At 38.5% G+C, this 18,854-nt stretch overlaps 1 protein-coding gene across 4 annotated transcripts in view; it reads left to right on the plus strand.

The window, feature by feature from the left end:
* CEP350 (centrosomal protein 350) overlaps positions 1–18,854 on the plus strand; it is a 68,830-nt gene that overhangs the window by 8,113 nt on the left and 41,863 nt on the right. For 3 of the 4 annotated variants that reach the window (XM_075711647.1, XM_075711650.1, XM_075711649.1), the window contains exons 7-16: positions 258–368; positions 4,177–4,287; positions 7,346–7,489; positions 8,315–8,970; positions 9,649–9,770; positions 11,308–12,371; positions 13,716–13,869; positions 15,083–15,246; positions 16,240–16,429; positions 18,531–18,751. In XM_075711647.1, coding sequence (XP_075567762.1) covers positions 258–368; positions 4,177–4,287; positions 7,346–7,489; positions 8,315–8,970; positions 9,649–9,770; positions 11,308–12,371; positions 13,716–13,869; positions 15,083–15,246; positions 16,240–16,429; positions 18,531–18,751 — 2,937 coding nt within the window. The remainder of the gene's footprint in view (positions 1–257; positions 369–4,176; positions 4,288–7,345; positions 7,490–8,314; positions 8,971–9,648; positions 9,771–11,307; positions 12,372–13,715; positions 13,870–15,082; positions 15,247–16,239; positions 16,430–18,530; positions 18,752–18,854) is intronic. The other variant, XM_075711648.1, reaches the window with a different exon arrangement.

An 18,854-nucleotide genomic window follows, 5' to 3' on the forward strand; every position in this document is an offset into this window, starting at 1 on the left:
TTTTTATGGTCCCAGAGGTTAGTAACATTGTATTGATTGAGAAAGCATTTCACAATTTCAATAATCTTTTCTTCATCCAGTCCACTGTTTTTCAACTGTGAGCAAGTGGCAGACTGGTATATTGCTTTCTTCTAATTTAGCATTAGAAATTCAAGTAGTTCCTTTCTTACTTGGCAGTTTCCCACCCCTTCCACCCTGAAAAAGCTTTATTTACAATTTACACAGTTATTTTAAACTCTTAAATTGTTTACTTTCAGGTTTCAATCCTGCTGAAACAAAGATTCGCGCTCCAGATGGAAAGATCTGGCATGAGGAAGAATTTCACATAAGTCGGGAACTGTATAGAGATATAGCACTCCAGTTAACAGGTGAGACACAAACTGAATGGATTAAGCCACACAACCTTCTCTAAAAGGCAGAAACATTTCTTTTCTACAAGTCTACAAAATCATGGAAAAAAAGAATTGAAGAATGAGTGTTAAATATACTGGGCTTCTCTCCACGGGAGGAGTAACTTGTTGAACACTAAAACAAGGGAGGGAAAAAAAAAATATATCCTTCCCCCCCTTCTCTCATTAAAATATTTTTAATAGGAAATCAATACTGAAAAGAATCAAATGATGGCTTTTCTTTGAAACAGGAATTTGGGAAAAAAAAGTCTTCATTAGAACAATTTTTGTTTAATTTTGTAACTTCTTTATACAAGTTTGTGAATGAATGCAATTTCCTGTTTAAAAGGACAAAACCAAACCACTTCCAGGTTTTGATGAAATCTGTATTATCTCATGGGAACAATTTTGGTATTTTTTTGCCATCTTTAACACCATTAAAGTGATCTGTGTACTATATGTTGAAGCCTGAATTCTACTTCCTTCATTAGGTGTTAACAAATTGTCAGTCCTGAAGTTGCTTTGGGAATTGTTAGTGATTTAGTTGGAACATATAGGTAGCTAAAGGGGAGATAGGGGGCATTTGCTGTGGAAAGTCTCTGGGAATGCTTATTTAAAATGCAGTAGGTAGCCTGCAGTAAAAGGAGTATGCCTTCAGGTATGTGTGGTGGAAGTGAGATTATATGGCATTAGGTTGGTTTAATATCTCTGAATTTGTTGAACTTTAGTGCTGTATATCAGAATAATCCAAGTCTTGAAGTTCTTGGAGAAATTTATGTCCCAGAGGTTTGTACACAAGGACTTTTTTAGAGGTCTTCCCTGGATTCCCTGAGGAGTGGGAGAACAGGTACACCAGAAGGTTTAAGAAACCTTTCCTCTACAACTCTTTTACCTTCATTATTTTAAAGCTTGGATAGGATATGGGAGGGGGGACTGTCTAACTTTGCAGTGGTAAATTAACAGAATGTTGCCTTTGGGGTTTATCCCACATGAAGGTGTAGGAGAGAATGTTGAATGCTAAAGCTTAGAAAACTGCTACTCATTCATCTTTGCTTAATGGTCTTTTGAAAAACATTAAATATCATTGTTGCAAAACGGCAACACAGGAAAAAAGGTCTATTTTAGGTGACGAATTCATTTAGCAACACAATATTCTGATGCTTAAAATATGAACAAAGACAATTAAAAAATGTTGTGCATTTGCTGGACAGTTACACTTCTAAAAGATCAAAACTGTAATATGTGCTTTATGTTTTCAAATTTACTGCTCCAAGACCCAATCTTTATGAATTTTTCACTCTGAAAACCTGCAGTAGCATTGGCAGCTCTTTTCTCTGGGTGATATGGGGTAGGATGCCCAGTGTGCTTTTTGATCTGCTAGGCTGGTTACAGCGGAGCGCTGTAAGGTTGAATTGCTTTTGACTGACTGAGTTGGGGGAGGGGGAAGAGGTCAGATGAATAACAAGGAAGGGAATGGAAAATAAAATCCCCATAAAACCTCTATTTTTGCATCTTAACAGTTTGCTTATTACATATTAAAAATAATTTTTCTCATTGGTCAAAACATTTAAGACTAGAGGAAATGTGATGAGATTGCAAAACTCTTTGTATGTTGATAGTGTAGTGGCTGGTATGGAAATTATTAGATTCTTTTACTTGTACGGTTTGACAAGGCACTGAGAAATTTTTCTGGAATCACTCAAAAAAAAAGTTCAAAAAGAACAGCAGCTTCTTTTCAATGAAATTGTTTTGCAAATACTTTTCAGCATCAGTCCATGCATTTAATGCCGTATCTCTGAAGACTTTTCATCTACGCTAGCTTTTTTTTTTTTTTTTTTTTTTTTAGTTTTGACAAGCATAATATGAATGATTCATGAGCTCTCTGTAGAAATCCAAATTTTTGAAAAGTTTCATTGAAGAGGTCCAATTGAAAAGGCATTTGGATCATGTGTTCAGTGGACTTCTGTCTACAAAAGGAAGGAGCTGTGTGTGTGTGTTCAGCCATACACCTGTCCTGATGCCGTGTAGAACAGCTGTCGTGGAACGTGTCTCCTTTCTGACCTGAAAAGATTATATTGAATAGCTCATTCCAAGTAATCAAATGCTGGTGCTGCTCATAATATATACTGTAAATGTATTTTTAGGTTGTCAGGTTATCTATCCATGTGTTAATTCTGTATTAAAGTTACAGCCTGTGGAGTTTTGGGTGTGTACAGTCAGTTGTATCAAAACTGTTCTGTGCTCTCTAGTACTAAAATAAACTGTAACATCTCTAATATCTACAGAAGTATTGTTCTTTACTGCAACAAGGTTTTTACATATAAGGATAGACCATACAGAATGTCTTTATCTTGGTTTAGCAATTAGGCTAAAGGATATTGTATGGATCCTAAGTGTCCAGTAATTCTATCTTAAAGATGTTCAGGATCGGCCTTAGAACAAAATTGCTGTAATATGAATAGAGTGAGTGGGAAGCAGCCTGCAGTTCCCTGATATCAGGAAGGAATTGTTTGTCACTGAAAGAGGTGAGGAGGCAAGCTAGATTTCTGCAAATACAGAGGACTTACTGAGGACTCTGGTACTTGATGCATTGATTCTGTCTTCCCTGTGCTTGTTGTCAGCCTCAAAGATGACTGGAAAATTTGTAAGGAAACAATGTTAAGGGGGAGAAAGGCTCTTAAAATTCCATTCCCATATCCTTTAATATGACCTGTTGTTCTGTGTCTGATACTTCCTATGGGTTTCAATCAGAGAGTGGATTCAGCTGAAATTAGGGGCTGTAAAAATTAGTATTGGCATCTAAATGAAGCTTCGGATCTGTCTGTGGAGGGTGTTGAATCGTGGTTGTTCTAGGTTGTCTGATCACATTGTTTATAGAAGAGGAACAAGAAATCAGTGGTAATAGTGGCCATGAAGTTCCTTATCTACAGTTCACTTTTGGATTTAAGAAAAGAGCATCTTCAAGGCATGTAAAATGAAGTGCTTTAACAAATCTTTGAAAATGTCCAATGTAGACGGCTGACACTGAGTATGCAGCTTGCCTGTCCTTCTTCAGCAATGCTTGTCTCTGCTTTGTACGTTGGGCAGCTGGGAAGCCCACTCAGTGGGGTTGGTGATTGAGCCATATCTCAGGTTTCCTTTTTGTTCTTTGCCCTAGTGTGAAAACATGCCAAAATATGACTTTATCTTTGTAAGTGTTCCTGGCATCTCTAAAGCCTAAAATATTGTGAATGAGGGCTTAAAGCGATACAGAATAGCTCTGCATCACTGGGTGAATTCAGTGACAAGTTTTGCAGAAAGTAGAGCACATAGGTATCTTGTCTTTCATGCTCTAGCATGGAGGCAACGAGTGAATGTGCTGTCATGCGTTAATGTGGAAGCAGCAGCCTGTGTGTTTCAGGAGTGAAGGAACTGTGCGTTCTTGTGGAACGTTAATACTGTAAAATGTAATATCTATAGCAGAAGAGAACCAACAATTGTTCCTGTCAAACTGTCAACATTTCTTTTAAAATTGAAAATGAACTTTGCAAAGATCTATTAGGGCGTTGATGTGGCTTTGCTGCATTCCAGTCTGTAGGTAAACACACTTGATTCAAAATTTTCATGCTATGAGGATTCTAAAATGCTGGACTGGGAGTAATTGATCCCAGTGTATAATCTGGGACAGTCAGTGAATTTTATTGTGTTTCTCTGAGTTCCAGTTTTTCAAGGTAAATGTTGAAGCAAGCTTGTTATTCTATGTTCTTTCCTGTGGCATATCACTTAACATTTTTTGTTTTGTTTTTAGAGGATTCAACAGTGAAAGGAAAACCTAGTGAGAGAAACAAAGAGAAAAAAGCAACCAGACCAGTGCGGAAAGTGCAAAAACTGACACTGTCAAGTCCAGAGTCCAAGCAAGGTGACTAGTTTGGCTCTACTGTAGAGGGAAGGCTGTCGCATGTCCTTCAGAGATGAGTTTTGTCTTGAGAAATAAAGAAAAATTAAAGCCTTTTGATTTCAAAGTCTTCTCAGATGTGCAGCAATGCTGTTGTAGTGTGTGTATGCTGCATTGGGGATGTGCGTGTTTTTGTTGTTGGTTGGTTGGCTGTGTGTGCTTTTTTAGTTTATTTTAATTTTCTGCTTTTCCATTTGCTGTGTGCACATTATGGAAATTGCTGAAGAGTGTGTTTCTTGGTTGGGGGACAGGAGGATGGGTATCCTTAGGTATGTGTCAGGCCAACACAGACAAAAAGTAGAAACAGCTGTGCTCTGGATCCTGCTTCTGTTTTGCTTGTGTTGAAGCTGGTTAGTGCCTGATCTACAGCTCCGTGAATAATGCTGAGAGGAGGAATGGAGATACTAAAATTGGTGCCAGCGGGACTTGCCGAGTCGCCCTCCTCTGTGAGGAGGGGCTGCAGTGAAAGCTGTTCTCTTGTATGGTTTCTCAGTGGGGAAGCAGAGAACACAATGTCCTTCTGGCTCTTCTCTGGCTGTTGTTATTCTACGTCCCATGTCAACTTGTTGCTGTGCTGCACCTTCAGTTCTGGCTTGACCCGTTCCTGGCTTTTTCAGTTAGTGAAAGAATGTAAAAACACAATCCCTGACAAGTCTTACAAATTTTGATATTTATAAAGGAATATTTATTTCTTTTACCAATTAAGAATTTTTCATTTTCACTGTTGTCTGATGTTTCCACTGTCTATTAAATAAAAGCATTTAGAGAAGATGATGCAAGCAGGTTACTGTAGAGCAGTGCCTTATAGTAGAAAATAACTACATGTAGAATTCTGTCAGTGTTTCTTAGTTTTCCAGTAATGTTGTTGATATTGTGTGTAGCAAAAGAATTAGGAAGACTTCCACATCTGCTTTGTATTTGGTTTTAATTTTCATACAAAGTAAGTAGCTATGACTGCAATCACACTACAGAGCAATTTTTTTTTTTCTTTTAAATCCATGCGACGTTAGGCATCTCTTGCACCTTTTAAGGTTTTATATTTCTCCTTACGTACAGTGGCCCATAATCGATAAACACTTTGTTGAAGAAAAAAAGCTGCTTTAAAAAATTATTACAAAGGGTTTTTAGAGAATGAATATGCACTTCTGCATGCTGTAAATCATGAAGCTGCATGTGAATATTTTGTGGCAATGAATACTAATACTGAAAAGTAAGTGATAAGTATGGATTTGCTCCTTCCTATGCTGATCAATTCATACTTAAGGAACTATACTAAACTAACTTACATATTTATGACAGTTCCAAGGGAGGAGCACATAGATTGCTGCATGTTCTAATGGCAATGGTTATTCTCTGTAATGGATTAAATGTGAGGAGAACGATGGCCTAACATCCCTAGAAGACAAGAAGCAGATCTAAGTGGAATATCCAATATGGTCCATCCTCCTCCAGTCATAGCAATAAGAAACTGCTTAACATAGCCAAGGCTATAAATAGCCACAGCTCATGTTCTGCTCCGTTAGCATGTTTTAGTTCAAACAGCTGACTTGAAATGGAAGATGAGACTTTACACTGCCTTTTTAAATGCACACAGAAGTAATTGAGAACAGTGAGTTTGGCAAGAGAGCCCCTTTGGCTGATATGTCTGTTCAAAGAGGCTTGTAGTGACAGATTTATAAAATACTTGAATAATTTACAATGCAAGCAAGGAGTACTGTTAGTAAATGAACGAATAGTAGGCTACAGACTTCTGACTGAACAGGTTTCCTCCTTCTGGTTTAAAATAACAAAAAGAAAAGGAAGGGGGAGTGGGAACTGTGGACTGGGGTTGCCAAAACAGTTGGTCTGCTGTCCTGGGTTTCACCTGAAGTTGCTTTGGTACCAGGTCTTCAAAGTCCTGTTGGGCCCAGAGTACAATCCCTTTTTGTTTGGCTGTGTTGTTTTCATGCTGCAGTGTCTGGGTTTGTTTAGGCAGTGCTGTAGGAGGTAGAACCTGAAATTGAATGGTTAGAAATCAACTGCAAATTGTGTATTCAAGTTAGGTACTTTTCTAGCAATAAAATACTGCTAAATGATCTGAATTAGGTTATTAATGCTTTTCTTTTTTATATGATGCTCTTCTCCAAAGCTCTGTAGGTCATTATTTCAAAAAAATGATTAATAATATTAGAAGTTAGTGGGATGAAAGGTGAGTTGAATAAACCTAGCATTTAATCTACCCAATATTACGTAAAGATGCCACTGTACCCAGTTTTTATCGTTTAATTATATATAGGATGATAAAATAATACTAGTAACATTTTCATTGGGTTTCTGTCACCTGCAAGGTAGTCTGTTCTTGAATTAACAATCAGCTAATAAGGTTTATCTTAACTATTTTCAGTCATGGTACAGAAGTCCTAGCTAGAGGACAGTGAGTTAGAATTGGTGTAGAACAACTGCTGTTCGCTATTTTTTAACCTCCTCACAAGACACCTATCTCAACAACTAATTATCTGTAAAAAAATCTGAAGTGGTTTTTTTTCTGGAATATCAGCTAATATTATTTTAATATGAAGGTGAATCGTTTTTTATCTCCCACCTTTATTTTTGTTGTTATTATTACAACATTTAGATCATTTTATCTTTTTTTCTTATTTTACTTAAGTGGAGATGAACAGCTTCTTCTCAGTCCTCTACAAATATTTCCCCTCTACCCAGTAATGTTTGCTTATATGTTTTAGGCCTGTATAACCCTATTTTCTTTTTTAAATTAATTTTTGTAGGGCTTTAATGTGCTACAGTATGTTTTGGATTTTTACATTGTATTATGTGTAGGCATGAAGCACTGGTAGTTGTGTGAGTCAGCTGTTGAGTGTCTTCATGGTATATCACTGTTAGAACTGTTTTGTGTAATTGCAGCCGTACCGCTTATGCAGAACTAAATGGTATAGAAATGATTAATGGTTGCAATAAATACTTCTTTTTGATATATTGGAAAACCCATCTAGTGCTTGACTTTTATTTATTACTTATTGTGCAGGTGGAAACTATGTAATAAGTGCATCCTCCTGGCGGGAGGGACAAAAGCTGGTAAAAAAGATACTGGGTCCAGCTCCCAGACTAGAACAAGACAGAAGAGCTGTATCTAGTGACAGAACAGGACGAGAGAGAGCTGCCAAGCCTGGTAAGTTGTACTTCTATCACTGGACTTTTTTCATTTTACTTAATCTATTATATAACACTGCATGTCTGCAGAATAGAGCAGACTTCTGAGATTGAATGTAATCAGTTTCTTATTAAAATAACTCCTGTTTTTAAGCTGGGATTCAAGGGTGGAGAATTTTGCTTACATCTATGGTTGGGATGCATAACCTCTCTTCCTGGGTGGATTATGAACTTTTCTTGGTGTCATGGGAAGCCTGCCCTGTGCATGTGACTTGAGGGGCAGTACATCCTGTGAAGGTGCTCAGGAGCGCTGGTAAAGATGGGAAATAGGTTGCAACCAAAAAAATGGGTCAACTGCAATCTGTCTTTGCCTCTTGAAGCTAGTGGGGAAAGGAATGGCTAGCAGTGGTCCGCAGGTCAGATGGATTTTCCAGATGTGCTGCATATAATATGTAAGCTATGGTTGGGCATCCCCATTTTAGAGGAATTGTCATTCTTCCAGATGCTATATAACGTCATCCCTGTGCATCATAAATCTTCACTGATTCCTCCACCAGCACTTTTCAGAATTTATCCATAATCTCAGACAGGGCAAGTAAGGGACAGTGGTAGCTGCTGTGCTACTTCTGCCTGTGAGGTGGTGAGGCTGGTAAGAGTATAAAGGGTTGTGAGCTCAGTCTAAGCAAAGGCTGCTATATTCAGACTATGACACTGAAGTGAAAGCATATTTACAGTGAGATCTGCACTCCTCCCTCATCCTCACTTTTGCAGCTTTTTCAGTGATGGCATGTAATTTCCCAAATTTGATTTTTACCTGAAATACTTGACAAGTCTTATTCTTTAGCAGGCTGTATTGGAAGGACAGGTTCAGATTCTAGACTGGATGTTACCTGTAAAACCTCTTCAAGAAGTTCTGAAAGGTCAAGAAGTAAAGTACAGTCTGAGAATAACCTGAAGAAGCTGGAAGCTGCTCTTCCAAATGATAACCCAGAAGATCATGCCTCTGTAAATAAGGACTTCCTGCCCATGGAGATACGTGGAATTCTCGATGACTTGCAGTTGGATTCCATGAGTACAAAGCAAGAGAAAGATGTGGAAAAGCAGAATCAGAAATCTGTTTTGCCTGCTCAAAATGCCAGGAGCCACAGTCCAACCAAAAGGAAACCAGACAAGATAGCTGCCAGTGAGGAGCCTCAGGTGATCTCTAAGAAACGTCACTATGATACAGATGAGGTTCGTCAGTACATCATCAGGCAGCAAGAGGAGAGGAAGAAGAAGCAGAATGAAGAGAAGAAAGCACAAAAGGAGGCAACGGAACAGAAGAACAAAAGGCTCCAAGAGCTCTACAGAAAGCAGAAGGAGGCTTTTACTAAAGTGAAGAATGTGCCTCCTCCTGAGCCTTCAGCAGCCAAACGGTTACAGGAAACCTATTCTAAACTATTGCTGGAACGTACGTTTTTAGAAGAGCCACCTCAGCTGCCTACAGTGCAGGAAACACAGGTATAGCTGATTCACTAACTTAACGTGTTGCAGTTGTTTGCTGGAATAGGAGGTCATATGTTTAGGAAGCTCATGACTTGTCCTGGTCTGGTTATCAGTTAAGAAAAAGGATACAAAGAAAACTGTGTAGCTTTTGCTTACACATAGTGGTTTTGATCTGGAGCCTCCTTGCTAGTGGCTGCTTTTTGGCACAGCAAAGCCTACTAGAAAGGTAAATAGAAATAATCTTTTTATTATAAATAGAAAAATAATTCTGGATATTAGCTAACAGGAGCTATAAAGGTTGGCTCTTAAGAAAACTGTAAACATCGGTCAAGCCGTGAGTTGAAGAGCTTTGTCTGAAGTTGCTTTCAGTCAGTGGACAAACGTCATCAGCAGTGAGTTAAGTAAGTTTGCTAATCAGAAACTGAATATGAAAGAAGATGGATCTATGGTAAAAGACTAACATCAGTTTGATGTGTTTGGCTGAACTAGTTCAGTATGTGAGCAAAGCTTTTTTCCCCAGTATATTCTGTTGAGACAAAACCATAAATGTCTTGTGTTTTTAAGTCTTTGTGTGGTAGGAAAGATGTGATACTACACTGAGAAATGTCAGCCTTTTCAATTTTAATGAGACAAGAGCTTCTAAACTCCTGTAGACTTTCGAAAATGCATTTTTCTGGCTGTCTTCATTTCTAGCCCAGACCTGGTTATCAACCATCTGGCGAATCTGACAAAGAAAACAAGGCTCAAGAGCGTCCTCCTAGTGCATCTTCAAGTAGTGACATGTCGCTTTCAGAACCGCAGCAGCCGCTACTGAGGTGAGCCATTGTGGGCTTTTTGAGAGAGAGGAAAATACTCTAGTTTTCATCTCTGAGAGGTGAAAATAGACTAGGCTTTTCAGTTCATGTTCTAGCGAGAGTAATTGTCTTTAATGGCAGTTATAACGTTTCCTCACAGTAGAGAGGAAGCTGATGCAGGAAAGCATATGAAAATTTTGGCTGTGGGTATTTAGTGAGTCTGTAAATAAATAAAGTGGTTGCTGTTAACCTTTTGCTGACATCAAGGGGATATGCATTTCATATTGGGAGACTATATTTCCTCTGCCATTGCCATCAGGCAGAAGCTGATCGTATGAATATGTCTGTTGATTTTTTTTCTTACTTGATTTGTTCAATGTTTCTATTTAATCTATTGTCTTGGATTCAGGCCTTTAATTACTGTCTCTAAAGTATCAAAACCCACTGCTTTTGCTTGGAACTAGCCTTTCCCTATTTTCCTTCATGCTGCTTTCCCCATTTTTCATTGTTCAGTGTGTTACCAAAGTTTTCCTTACTGTAAGTCAAGGTGCTTAACCAAATGCTTAAATATAAGCAACTAAAAATCATAAAGTTTCTTGCATATCCTTAATATTGCTGTCGTGCAAGGGTGCTTAATTTTTAATTACATAATGAATGTCTTCTGCTTAAATATATACTTGTTTCATTATCTGTACCTTAACTTGGTCAAATCCACACTGACTTTGTAAATTCAATGAGACCTGTTTCCTTTCTGGAAAAGTTCAAGGAAGCACTAGGAATGCTGTGTAGTACTGTGTATAGAATAGGCTGCTAAACCATATGGTAGTAAATATTGTTAGTGTAACATCGTAAAGAAAAAATGTAAGTACTAATCATAGGGGAGACATGAGACTTAAAGGGCTCCGTGAGTTATCTGGAGAGCCTCATAGTAAGCAGAGGAGCAGTTTTTTGTGAGGGACTTTCCAGGTTTCCTAGTATTCAGAATATGTGCAAGTGATATTAGTGAAGGAAGGTCTCTGCAGAGCTCCTGTCATGCAAATGGGAGCTGTCTGGAAATAAAAAAGATGTCTTACCAAACTTCAAACATCATTGTATTTCCAGTCCTCGTTTTCTCTAAGCGTTCTTCATGTCTACCCTAAGTAACAGCTCCAGTGAACTGTGGACTGGGTTCAACTGGAGGGGGAAGGCTGGGGCTAAGAAATTCCAAGAAAAAAGAAAAAAAAAAAGATGTTTCCTCCCTTTTGAAGTCAGGAAACTTTTGGAAGAGACTTACTGCTGATGGTGAAAACACTTAGCTTGTTACAAGTCTAAAACACACAGTTACACCATAAATGGCATTTCAAATTTGGAAGGTGATGTGTTGGTGGGTTTTTGGGTTTTTTGTTTGGTTGGGTTTTTTAAATAACATTCTGTAACTGTTTACTGTCCCATTCCCTGCCCCTCTGCCTCCACCAAAAAGTATTTCTTCCTAAAAAATAAATTTGTGGCAATGTTGCTTTCATGTAAAATAGCAGTACTTATATCAGTCATCAACTTAAATGTTGACTTTTCATTTCAGGAGCGATTTGATGGAGCCTCCATGGGTACAGCCAGACAGGTTGAGCCCAAGAGTCCAGCTCTCTCACCCACAAGCTCTCATGGGCTCAAGCGGAGGCCCTTGCTCCCAGCACTGGAGTCTGGAGCAGATGGACCTTTTGTCAAAGGAGTGTGACGCAATGTTGGCAGGCAGGAGGAGCCATGCTGCACCCGTGGGATCGCTGACCTTGATGCCTCAGCCATACCTGAATTCACCTGCTGCACAGCAAAATCTCTTAGTAAAATCTACTGCTAACCAATATAAGAGCAAATTGGATCGGATTGAAGCTTTGAAAGCTACAGCTGCTTCCCTTTCTAGCAGGATTGAAAGTGAAGCCAAAAAGTTGGCTGGGGCTGGTATCAATTATGGCACTGTGTGGAACTCAGACCATGAATTTTTGCAAGAAAATCAGGATGATGGGCGGTGGGCAAAGGCTGTGAGTCCTCCTGTGAGAGAGGAAAATGAAGATGCTTTTTCAGCCAGAATTCAAAAGATGTTGGGTACCTGTGTGTCTCATACAGCCTTTGATGACAACCTTCCTGGGGTAGGCAACCTTAGTGAATTTAAAAAGCTCCCTGAGACGATCAGGCCTCATACTGCTGCAGTCAGCCTTGGAATGAGGTCCCCTGCTGCTAACAGGCATGAGGGGATACTAGGACATTTATCTAAGAGACAGACTGACTCCCCAGGGCATGAAAACCAGGCTTATGCTCTGAACAAAGCTGTAATTCCTCACGAGTCCAGCATCGACTCCATCAGCGAAGGGCCTCTCCTGAGTGAAGGAAATATCTCTGAAGAGGAAGGAGGCCAACACAAACAGTTGCCACTGAAGATGCTGGAGACATTAAAGGAGAAGGATTTCTGCATTCGGGAGAGAAATGCTTTTGAGCCCATAAAGGAGTTTCAGAAAGAAGCTGAGAAATACTTGCCACTTTTCACTCAGACAAGTGGCGCACACAGCAAGGGGCCATGGGAGGAACTGGCGAAGGGAAGTCCCCACAGTGTCATCAACATCTTTGCGAAAAGTTATCAGCTTCGTGGAAAAGGTAAAAAATGGAAAAATTTCTCGAAGCTCTTGTGAATTACTATTTTTCCAGTCTTACTACTCCTTACACTTTATACTTCACAGGTAAGGAATGTGCTTTTAGATGTCTTGAACATGAATCTGTGTAAGGCTTTCTCACTTTACTTTTGGATGATAAATTGTTTCTCCCCTCTTCTTTTGCCTTCTTGTCTAAGTAAAAAAAGATTAAAAAAAACCCCCACACTTTTGGGCTGGAAGAAGATTATTTCTGTATTAGATTGCTCTGTGTTTCTAGATCAGTAACTAGTTCATATGCTGGGTTACATGTATTAAGGACACCCATAGTTACGGAATTGTGAATGTAAAGTTTACGTTTATCATATCCAAAATTGCATACTAAATCTAAATTGCCCATAGTGCCTTTGGAACTGGTTCTCTCCACCATGGAGAACAGACCCTCTGGATTGGAACATGCATCCTCCTGCTATATATGCACTCCAGATCATCTGTAATAGCACATCATTCCCATTTCAGTTCAGGCACAAAAATGAAATAGATGCTTTAGCAGCACTTATTTCATGGCATAAACATGAGTGCTGGCATCTATCCTGAGATCTTGCTACACAAGAATAATAGAGGTTTACTGTAACACTAGAAACATGTAACTTCACTGGATAAATGATGGGGACTTCCCTTTTGCATCTTTGCTCATATGAGGTATTCAATAATGTCTCGAAGTAGTGTGACAATTAAAATTCCGGTAACAGTATTGGATTTTGAGAAGGTAAGGTTTTGGTGTATCAGTAAGGAAAGTCTCTTGCTTAAATGAGCCCATTTCTAGTGCTAGTGTCTTAGGCCACGCTCTAGAAGTGTCTCATGCAGGATGCTTCATTGGATTTTCTTTTTTTGTACAAAGTTATTCTTCATGTTATGAGTGCTATTTCTCTTGCCTTGAGTTCCTCATTTTGAGGAGGAATGTTTTCTGAGAAGTTGATTTTTTTATCTTGTGTTTTTTCTTGATTCTTTTTTCCCCTCATTTTATTTCCCTTAATGATGATTGCATTTAAATTTTCTGCAGATGGCTCTATTCTCAAGCATTGTGCTCTTCAAGAATGTTTTAGCTGGAGTGTGTTAACAAAGTAGAGTTTAAATAATTTACAAAAAGAGGAAGACTGTGCTAGTTACGTTGTGTTAAAACTGCCGTGGGATGGCTATACTGTTGTTTTCCTGATGTTTTTGTGTTTGAAAGAAAGTCTTTGTAACTCATGGTTGGGAGCATTTTAATTCCTGCAGCTTTACTACCTGTTTGATGCACGTTTACGTTTGGTATAATTTTTGTCTTTTTCCTTGTTTGTCCACGCTTTAGTGTTTGATGAAAGGTCAAATGGAGGGTCTGCCCTTCTGCGCCCTTTACTCCCTGCCATGAGCCCTCCAGAGAGCGTGGTTTCTTACGAGGATGATTTTGCCTCGTCGCAGGGAAGCGGCACTTTAACAGAAAAAAAGATTGCACGTGACCTCAGGTAACTGTGTGTTAGACTTCTTCTAAAAATCAAAATGCAGAATTTGACAGAAAGTAGTTAGTGCAAATTTTGTTTCATAATATGCTGGATATCTTTTCTGTTATGCTTTATTGTAATACTAGTCAAAGTGATGAGGTATTTCCTTAGGATCTTGCAGTTAATATAGCAACCAGCATGGTTAAGACATAAAGATTAGAGTCAAGTATTCCTGTTCTCTGTCTAATTTTTGTTGTTCTTTAGTCTGGCAGGTAGCTTTGGGCAAGGTTCTTACCCTTTGTAGTCAGGTGAAAATCAGTTCTCCAACTTGTGTGGCTGCTATAATGCTCAATTGGTTAGTCTTTGTAATTTAGGAAAAAAAAGAAAAGCTATTTAGAAGTGTTAAAATACCTTCAGTACTTCGAAATTTTGTAAAAGCCTATAATTGCTTTCAGTAAGGGTTTGGTAACACTTAGTAATGGATACATAAATTGTCTGTAAGAACTTTTAAAACCTTTTGTTCAGACTAAAATTTGAAGTTTGAAAATCCTAGACTCTCCATGTTACTACAGAATTCATGTGGCTTCCTGAATTTCCTAAGACTCCTTTTTTTGTAATGAAATATATTTACATCTTGTGGGCACCTTGGGGAAGGCCACAAGTACTGTGTTTATACTGGTGATACTTTACCTCAGAACAAAGGAAGGTAAAGGGCACTTTGCACGCTGAAAATGTTGGCTGCAAGAAATGGTTTCTTTCTGATTAAAGTTCTTCACAGGTCTTCTGTTGGTATTAATGTATGATACATTGCCCTCTGATTTGCAAATCTTTTGTAATCCTGTATTGAAAATCACTCATATTTCTGTCAGTTCATTGATGGTATCTGTATGCCCAGAGATTATCTAAGATGCAGTCACGTTCAGAGTCATTCTTATGTTGTTTCAAGTCTATAGTCAGATAGCTCTTAAGAGTTAGCATTGGCAAGGATGATTGTTACCCATCTTTTACTGTTTCATATTATTGGAATTACATTTCAATATGTTCAATATCATGTCAAACTTCCTAGTGTTTTAGCTGTCACGATTTTTAATCTCAAAATCAATGCTTTTCTACATGGGCTAATTAGTGCGGTTTTAGCCATCTGTCTCTAATTTAAAGTGTGGTGGATTTCTTGTGCACAATGTAGTGGGGGAGTTGGAAGTCCTTAGTTAAGCAATATCAATGTGCTCCTTTTCAGTGTTGCTGGCAGCAGTAATTCGAGCATTCAGGAAGAAGTTTCTAGTAGGAAGTCTCCCCATGAACCTCGATCTGTAGAGCTTGCTTCTCAGCATTCATCTGGACCACGGTCTGCAACATCTTCTCGCTCATCTGCTTCCTCTAAAAAGAGAGGGAAAAAGGAACGTAAGTGCAATGCTTGATTGTAGAGTACTTCTTTTTTTTTTAAAGGAAGTTTTAGGGTTTTCTTGTTATGAAAATTGCAGTCTTTCTACATATCTGGAAACTGTAATCTAATACTGATAGGAAGATTTATTTATTCCTCCAGTGATTCTGTTGTAAATTCTTTTTGACTCTGATGATTCTCTGACCTTAAAATACAGTTACCTAAAATTAAATAAGCAAGAGGTTGTTAACAGCACTGAAAATTTTTCCTTTCCTAAACCAGCCTTCTAACAAATTAGTTATACAATTAACTAATTCAGTAAATATATATATATAATTATATGTATTAAAATATATCGTGGGAACTATCCTCAGATTCTGTACTGAGGAAATGCCAATAGGCTGCTGAGAAGTCAGAGTTATGGCCACATTTATGAAGGCGACAACAAGTTTGCATGTGTGCTGCATCTTTGGATCACAGGTAGTTTTCATAAGTGCACAAATTAATAAATACGTTTCCTCCTACAGTAACTTGTACATTACAAAAACATGAAGAAACTTGAGATTTGGTACACTCTTACTATATAAGCAATGGATAACATAAGGAAAAGCTAGGTTTAAAGCAAATAAAAGGATGAGAAAAATAAGATTCAGTGTTCCAAATTATCTCTTTTCCTATTTTTTTCAAAATTCTCTAGCTCTTCCAAAGAAACTAGGCTTTATTCTAATTATCAGTATTGAAGAGTCAAATGCATATTTTCTTTATTTAAACCGATAATATGATGAAATGAAAGCTGAGTGACACTTTTGTTGACAGTGGACACAATATGCAGAAGAGAACTTAATCTTCTGTAGGAAGCTGCCAAATTTACATTTCTTGCTTGTTGGATTTATAGACTTCTAAGTCAAAGGCATCTTTAATTGGGGAAAAAAGTTCTCAATTATTTGTTTTGGGGCTCCTGATGGCTAAGATATTCATACCAAACATAAACTTTTCATGTTGTTGCTTCTTAGGGTTGGACTCTTTCAATGGAAGTTCTCACCACTTTCCCATGGAAGAAGATAAAATGCTATCTGAATTAGAGTGGGGATCCCAACAGGCAAAGAAGTCTTTATCGAGTAGCAGAGTTTTTAATAAAGATCATGAGCATAATCCAGATACAGACAGCACACTGGAAAACTTGTCTGGACACTCCCTGATGAGGTAACATGAACATAGATGTTGTGATTTAACCCGGTAGGCAGCTAAACACCACACAGCCATTTGCTCACTCCCCCTCTCCCCAGTGGGATGGGGGAGAGAATCGGGGCGGGGGAGGGGAGTAAAATTCATGAGTTGAGATAAAGACAGTTTAATAGGACAGAAAAGGAAGGGAAAATAATAATAATATTCAAAATAAGTGATGCACAATGCAATTGCTTACCACTGGCGACCGATACCCAGCCAGTCCCTGAGCAGTGATCGCTGCCCCCTGGCCAACTCCCCCCAGTTTATATACTGAGCATGATGTCATATGGTATGGAATAGCCCTTTGGCCAGTTTAGATCAACTGTCTTGGCTGTGCCCCCTCCCAGCTTCTTGTGCACCTGGAGGAGCATGGGAAACTGAAAAGTCCTTGACTAGCTTAAGCAGTACCTAGCAACAACTAAAACATCAGTGTTATCAGCATTCTTCTCCTACTAAATCCAAAACACAGCACTATGCCAGCTACTAGGAAGAAAATTAACTCTATCCCAGCTGAAACCAGGACAATATGTTACAAATATAACAAATATAACGAAACTTGGTAGTGTTATGGCATGTTATCAAAAATGGCTATGTCTTTGCATATGCAAAAGGAAAGTAATGGAAACGAGCAAATGTTAGTAAGATGGGCATGCAGAAAACATTTCTTCCCTGTATTTTAAACATGAAGGCCTAAAGTAGATGGCTGTGGTAAGAGAATATACAGAACAGTGATTCTTCCCCAAATGACCCCTCTGGTTTTTTAAGGATAACTGGCCAATATAGGGATGCTGTCAGGTTCAGTACCTTAAGCATTGAAACACAATTTTTGTTTTCTATTTCTACAAATGGTCTGTAAGAAGTGGAGGAAAAAAAAAATAGCTAGTCAACCTATGCAGTCATCTTGCTCTTTTCAGTAGGATCCACAGGCATTTTTGGCTAGACTTGTGTACAGCTAATATTCATGAGCCTGTCCAGCTCTGTGAGATGATGCTTTTTGAGAGATGAACTGCATTTCAGAAAAGAGTGTAGAGGAAGAGAAAAAAATATTTTTCCTGTTGCATCCTCTGTATGTCTACCTATGAATGCCGTTTATTTTCTGCTAATTGTGCAATGAAGATAGTTATGAAATACACTAAGCCTAGTTTTCACTGTACTTTTTTCTAAAAAGCAACAGATAATATGAATAGTCTTTTACTCATTCTGTGTGGGTATGGAATGGTTCTGAGGTACTGACTTATATTGGTGACTTTCACTGATATCCAGTATCAGGTTTGAAAGGTCCTATGACCTTCTTAAGATGTGCCAAGTAAAGCAGAATGGCTTCCTAAGGGACTTAAGCAGATACTGTTAATACTTTCTGGCTTAATAAAATCGGAAGAGTAAATTTAAGAAGTGTCTGCATCATTTTCTGTATGTTTGGAAAGAGATGTCTTTAATTTTCTCTTAAGAAATGTTACTGTACTATTTTACTAACTGTTTAAATTTTTGGCCTTCAAGCGTTTCATTGCATTTTGATGAAAGAGATAGAGACTCAGGGCAGTGGCTTACCATGTTCAGTTGCATCCATATGCTGATAGTAACCTGTTTACTTTTTTTAAAATACTGCTTATCATATTCTGATATCAAAATATTGCCCTAATTTCCTGTAAAACCAAGTTCTTCACTCATACTCTCAAAACAGATGCATAAATGCACATGCAGGTGAGCGCATCCTGACTTTCTCATGCCAGGTTCCTAACGGGAGGCATTGAAACTGCTTGTCTGGCAGTGTAGAACATGTAGATACTATGTTAATTTTTTTTTGTGTGTGTGTGTGTGCTAACTAGGTTTAATACTTGGGGGGAAAATGGGGTGCTCTAGAAACTTAACCCTAAGCTGGGCTATAGGTACAAAGTCCATCTCATGAGGCCATTTCCTAAAGGCAGACTGGGCCTGTGCAAACCATAAAAGACTGTGCCTTTTGCATGGATCTGTTGGGTGTATATAAATGGAAGAACTAGATTATTGCTTTATTGTCTTATCAAATGGCTGGACTTAGGAGAATGTTGACTCCTTTCTTTTTTCATTTCACTGTCAGTTTCTCAGACAAGGGAAGATCCCAGAAGACGCCAAGTTCTTCCCCATCTCCCAGTTCCCAAAAAATGTTGCAGTTTGATTCTATAGGCAATACAGTAGAAAGAGTCAAGTCACCTGCTGGCTTTTCTGGAAGTGCAGCATCAGGGATGAAGCCTAACATAGCCTTCCCCGACTTGAGTCTAGGAACAAGTAGGTCTGTAGCAGGAGCAGCCTCAGCAAGTGGTGAGTTGTTTTGTTAAAACCATACTAATACCAGAGCAGTTATATTTTTTTTTTCCCTTTATTTTTTGCTGTGGGGCACTAAAGTCTGTGGAAGTTGACTAGT

Source organism: Pelecanus crispus, chromosome 5 (assembly GCF_030463565.1).
Source record: "Pelecanus crispus isolate bPelCri1 chromosome 5, bPelCri1.pri, whole genome shotgun sequence".
NCBI classification, from domain to species: Eukaryota; Metazoa; Chordata; class Aves; order Pelecaniformes; family Pelecanidae; genus Pelecanus; species Pelecanus crispus.